The sequence below is a fragment of the Nothoprocta perdicaria genome, unplaced genomic scaffold, assembly GCF_003342845.1.
Source record: "Nothoprocta perdicaria isolate Ctin4 unplaced genomic scaffold, notPer1 scaffold_8, whole genome shotgun sequence".
NCBI lineage: Eukaryota > Metazoa > Chordata > Aves > Tinamiformes > Tinamidae > Nothoprocta > Nothoprocta perdicaria.
Window position 1 is genome coordinate 1,388,001 of NW_020456087.1, and position 5,836 is coordinate 1,393,836.

The 5,836-nt window shown below is 40.1% G+C and overlaps 1 protein-coding gene across 3 annotated transcripts; it reads right to left on the bottom strand.

Annotated features, from left to right (window-relative positions):
* Positions 1-273: 273 nt before the first annotated feature.
* On the bottom strand, positions 274-936 carry GREM1 (gremlin 1, DAN family BMP antagonist). Of its 3 annotated transcripts, none has more exons than XM_026051838.1 (2): positions 910-936; positions 274-699 (listed from the first exon to the last, which is right to left on the bottom strand). In XM_026051838.1, exons 1-2 carry the CDS (start codon positions 934-936, stop codon positions 382-384), a joined length of 345 nt encoding a protein of 114 aa, XP_025907623.1. In that variant the 3' UTR covers positions 274-381. The 3 variants fall into 3 exon arrangements, with proteins under 3 accessions (XP_025907623.1, XP_025907622.1, XP_025907621.1); XM_026051837.1 differs by having other exon boundaries at positions 274-706; positions 815-936; XM_026051836.1 differs by having other exon boundaries at positions 274-936.
* Positions 937-5,836: the final 4,900 nt, after the last annotated feature.

Here is a 5,836-nt window from a genome sequence, read left to right on the forward strand (position 1 = left end):
GCAGGTGAACATGAGCAAAAGCCACAACTGCACTTGGCCTGTAAGTAGCAAAAATGTGGATGTGCACTAGGAAACCTAATTACTGTGATGTTCAGCCTGTGGGTAAATAGATTTTAGTATTTTGAACCCCCAATAAAAATAATTTTTCCATAGTGAACATTCATCTGTTTGCTTATCCACCTCCCTTTTCCATCTTGCATACAACCACACACATGCATGTCCTTCCCCTAGGTCCTTTTTTTTTATTCTTTTTTTTTTTTTCAGATAATTCACTTGGTTCCTCTCAGTTGCGCCCAGCCCTGGAGATGTGCTTGTTTATACCTCTCACTCTCGCGATGCTGGTGCCCGGTCGGAGTGCAATCAGTACGGCATTTCCTCCGCCTAGTCCAAGTCAATAGATATACACCGGCACTCTTTAACTCGGGTGATCCTCTTCTTCTTCCTCGGGGGCTGCAGCTCAGGGCAGTTAAGTGTGACAGTCATGGTGGTGAATTTCTTGGGCTTGCAGAAGGAACAGGACTGGAAAGAGCCTTCTTCTTTGCGGACGTGCCTTGGGATGTAGAAGGAATTGCATTGGCCATAGCAGAACCTGTTGATGATGGTGCGACTGTTGCAGCCTTCCTCATGGATAGTTTGTTTGAGGGGTTGAGTTTTACACCAGTCCCGCTTCAGGTATTTGCGCTCAGTGATGTGCAGAGCCTCCTGACTGGACTCCAGCACCTCCTCGGCCGGCATTGAGGTGCCCTTGCCCCGCTCTCGATGCCGGGAGCCCGGCTGCTGCTGCGCCTGCGTCTGCTCCGAATCATTGGGCTGCTCTTTGTCAGGGGGAGGGATGGCACCTTGAGAGCCACGGTTCCTCTTCCTGCCCTCTGCTGCCGGGACCAGAAATCCCACCAGAAGAAACAGAGCGCCCACGGTGTACAGAGTGCGGAGCATCCTACAGAGAGAGGGTGGAGGAACAAAGCACAGTTGGGAATTTCAGACATCATCAGAAGTCAAGTCAGGTAGGCAGTAAATCTTCAGTTCTATGAAAGAAATGCATGTGCATATGTGTATACTCATGTGCAAGGTAAATTTTCAGCCTTTACCTGCTGGAGAACTATTGCAGAATATAATAGCTACAAGGTAGTTAAAGCTTTCATATATGGTGATTCAAAGTCAAAGCAAGTCCGAATAGAATTCAGTTTTGTATAGCATGCATCTATTTCCAGCTCCTTTCTCCTTGTGTCTTAAACTCCCTGTTTAAGAGTTCCCCTTCCCCTGTGTCTTACTGATACTATGGAGGTTGCTCTTAATTTACACTTTTGGAAGAACAGATTTTACATAACTATTTCTGTGAAATGGCTACCTGCAGTACCAGAGGACTAAACTCCCTGGCTCAGGATTAAACTCTGCCTGACTAAGTCTGGTTCTGACTGTACTCTCTGGAATCTGGAAGGAGATCTGTTCCAGCTATGTGTTCTTAAGTCATAAATTTAGTACAGCTTTTTGAATAATCTGCATACAACATATGATCTGCATACTGTCTCTACTTGTTTAAATTACAGCATCCGAAGCTCTCCTTTACTGCACCGTGTTGATCCACTGAGTCTAAGTTCAATGAAGCCTAAGGTAAGTAATAGATGTACAGCAAGACAGGCAACTAATATAAAAGTATACATAAAAATAAGAGAATGCATAAGCTAAAAGAGCTGTCTCTAATTTCAGATTTCGTTATTCAAATTTAATTTCAAATTAATTTCAAATTACATTACTATTAGTTCTGGATAGATAGTTACTCAGAAGCAGTTGAACACTGTTAAGATATTTTGAGATCTCTGAGTTTTAGTCGTTATATACAGCGTGTTATTGGGAGGTTATATGAGGACAGCAGTATTTCATACATGACACGAGGTCATGAAGGGTTGTATCATACAAGAATGTCGCCTGTGCACTCAAAACCACTTCAAGTGCAGTAAGTGGAGACAATTGGGCTCTTCAAAACCGTGCTGCCGCTCCAGATGCAGTTACTGGTGTGGGAATGGCCTTTCTCTCCTCCTCGTTCTTGGTGGCCTGGTTATTTTCCACCATTTCCGGTAGCTCCCAAAGCTCTGACAATGAGCTGGGAAGGAAGTCCTCGGTTGCCACAAGTCCCAGCAGCACGGCACTCTCCAGGATGTTTCAGAAAGCAAGGGATGGGGCAGCCAGAAAGATGGCTTTGGGAAAAGGGCACTCAGGACCCTCCAGGCAGAGCTCCCGAAGGGGCTCTTTGCAGTTCTACCATTTGATGATTTTTGCAAGCAATCAAAGATGTATACATTTAAAAGGGAAAAACTGGGAAAGAAAAAAAAAAACAAAAGAGGGAAATTGCTCTCTTCTACATGCTTCAAGTGCTGTAGTTGTTTCTCTTATTCGACATATTCTACCACTGCAGGGCAAAATAGCTTCTGAACTGGGATCCTGCTTACATTGCCACCAAGCAAACATACGAAACATGAAATCACAGGAACTTCCCTGTACTATTTTACCCGCTCTGCCTAAGGCAACACAACTGGGCAGAAAACCAGTCAAATGCCCACTCTACAGCAGCAATGTAGCCGCTCAGGAGAGGCTCAGGCTGACTATTACTACTGCAAAAAAAAAAAAAAAAAAAAAAAAAAAACATTAGTTTTTAAGATCTTCCCAGTCATCAAATCAAAATAAAATTTGTATTTGGTGTTCGAAAAGCCCTTCTGCCTGATGGGACTAGGAAATGAGCTGCAAGGGTGGAAAAGAGTTACAGGAATTCTCCATCACATTCAGGGACTTCTTTGTGGATATAGTATGGTAAATGTTTGTCTCTGGATCATTAGTGTACCTAGAATGTATAATATGCACGATGAATGTATGCATTTGTTGTATTCATTTAGGTTTAGGAGCCAGAGTGTGCTACATTTAGAAGTTTCAGGCTTAAAGAAAGGAGGTGTAAGAATGACGCTATTACTGGCTCCAACAGACAACATGGAAAGCCTGCTTTTAATATCTAAATAAAATGCTAAAGAGAACATGCAATTTTAATATCCTTGCAACTCAGACATTGAAAGAAAAAAATGTTGGGAATTCTGATCGAAGACTAATGCAGCCTAATTTCAGTGTGAGCTCAGACTTCACATTTGCTTTTTTCTGTTTCTGTTACAATCTCAATTTTATTTAAACATGTTTCTTTTTAACTTATTTTCCATGTTTTGGCTTTAATTTTTTTTTTTTTTTTTTTTTTAGAATAGCTATAAAACAGTGCTTATTTCCCGGAAAGACAAGAACGACTCCTTCCAGAGCTGTTCCCATTTCTCCAGCGACCATATATCCACACTGTATTTCGACACTATTTCGATATCAATATTAACTTACTCAACATGGTGCCAGAGTCTTAAGAAAAAAAATCATTGCATGCAAAAATAAAATGTTAGTTTCTAAGGAGTGCTGGGAAACTTTGGGTACTTGTTTAGTGTCTTATAATTCAGATAATGTTTTGCCGATACAGATATTCCTATTCACTTTTATTCCTAAAACAGTCACTCCACCTGTTCATTTCATAAATGTGCAGTGGGTTACACAGTCATTCATTTCAGGTTTGGTTATCTGAAAACAAAGCATACTTTGGGACAGTAATTTGGGGAAAATTTAATGGTAATGTTTACCACTATAATATCTCTCCCAGTTTCATGCTCTTTTATTAAGTGTCTTTTTTTAAATATAATCCTAAACTGGGGGAGGAAAGAAAGTTTTCATTGAGTTGGTTTACAACCTTAGAGGTTACTCGGATTGTACTATATGAATTGAAAAGAGATTGTGATTCAAATGAAAAACAGCAGCTTGGCAAAAATGTATATTTTGGTCACTTCCAAAAGGTACGTATAAGAATAAAAGTAATCTAATCATTTGGGGCTAAATTATAGTTTGAACATAGACCCACATGTGAGCTTCATGACTCCAATAGAGCTTCAAATAGAAACTTACTTGAATTACTACTGAAAAAAAACAGTAGTTTTTAAAAATTTATATATATCTGTATGTATGTATGTGTGTGTGTGTGTGTGTGTGTGTGTGTGTGTGTGTGTGTGTATAAGCCAAATTGCAAAGAAAAAGGAGGTGGAATGCCTCAGTAAGGAAAACAGTCAAAATGCAATGCCCGCATCCTGTGCTACTTCTGGTCCCAAAGCAGGATATTTGCTTATGAGAAAAGACTACATCTCTGGCTACACTAGGAATCTAAATGATTGATCGTTTTATAAAGTACTGTTTGTGAAAGTTCTCTAACATATTTTTATTGAGGTAAAAAAATAGAACAAGAAGCAGTAGAAGATAAAGTAATAAAATTGGTATTATCATTCCCAAGATTTATGAAAAAGAAATTCCTGCTTAAGTAAATGCTCTTCTCCCATCCACACCCCTAAGTTTAAAGAAGTAATAACACTGGAGCTTGAGTAGGAGCTGTGCAGAATTATACTGTAAAATATTTTATTTTATAAAATATTTATAAAAATATTTTAAAATTTGAAATTTCTGCAGCATTTTCAGGAGCAAATCAGACGATACAGGCTATTGCAGAAGCACTGGCAAAATCAGACTACTGATTTGAAAATCCTCATGAGTACCAACAAAATGCCAACCTCAATTCCTACTTATTTTCCAGCAAATCCACCGGGAGATCTGGTATCATTAATATTTAATTTTCTGAAGAGTAGCAAAGTACTTCAAAAATTTGTTCTTTCTAAACTTCACTGCTGGGTTTAGAGTTCTACTTTTCATCATCATCATCAATTTTATTGTTGACTTCAAACAGGAGCAGATTTGGGCCCTGACATTTATATAGCTAAATGTGTGGTTTATCTAGCGACCAAGATCTAATCATCTGAGGCACATGAGGAATTTCATGGATTAATACTAGCAGCACTTCATCTGATCTCCTTCTGGTTTGTTACTTAACACAATTAAGTTGTAAATTTTTTGTTTAGGCGCTTTCTCCTATAAATTAAGAAGCTCCAAATGTCAATTTATAAATGGTGTTTCCCTATGAGTTCCCAGGCAGAGTCATAAAGTCATTAACGAAAGTTTTAGCACGGAGCAACTTGTTTAAAAGCGTTGGATTGAGTCCTGCTTCTACGGAAACATACAGCAAGATTCCCACAGACTTCAGCAGGCCCAAAGTGTCATCTGTGAACCATATTTAGTAGGAAAATATTATGATAAGCCATGGACTCATGGACTTCGCAGAAAACATGAAAAATTATCTGCAGAAGACCTAATAAAATTACTGCACTTGGTGGCTTCAAATACCAGCCAAAGATCGAGAAAACCAAAGTGGTTTATGTCCCAGAGGATCAGAATAATTCTATGCCCGGTTTATTATATATGAATTACAGAAATATTCTCATGTAATGTTTTTGTAGTCCACAGATCTGTATTTTTAATTCACAAAAAGGCATGGCAGTGGCAATTTTCAAGACTAAGCCAGCAAAATTACTATTTCTCGTTGGTAGAATTGGGATACATTAACCTTTCCGATGACTCCTGCTCATGAGTCACGGAGGTGGCTTTTCTGGGAAGCGTGATGAAGACAGAGGGCAGTACAGGGGGGAAAAAAAGTGAAGAAAATGAAGTGCATGACTTCCCCCCCCCCAGGAAGGCGCTGCTCTGCAGGACAGCCCGCAGGACCAAGGGGAAGCCACACACCGCAGCGGGCACGGCTCTTGCCAAACCCAAGCTCTGAGCGCCCCAAAGACGCCCTGGAGCAACGTGGATTCACTCCTGAAACTCCCTCCAGAGAGACGTGTGCACGGATCTGCAGGAGCACCAGAATGGGTTTGCTACTCCAAAC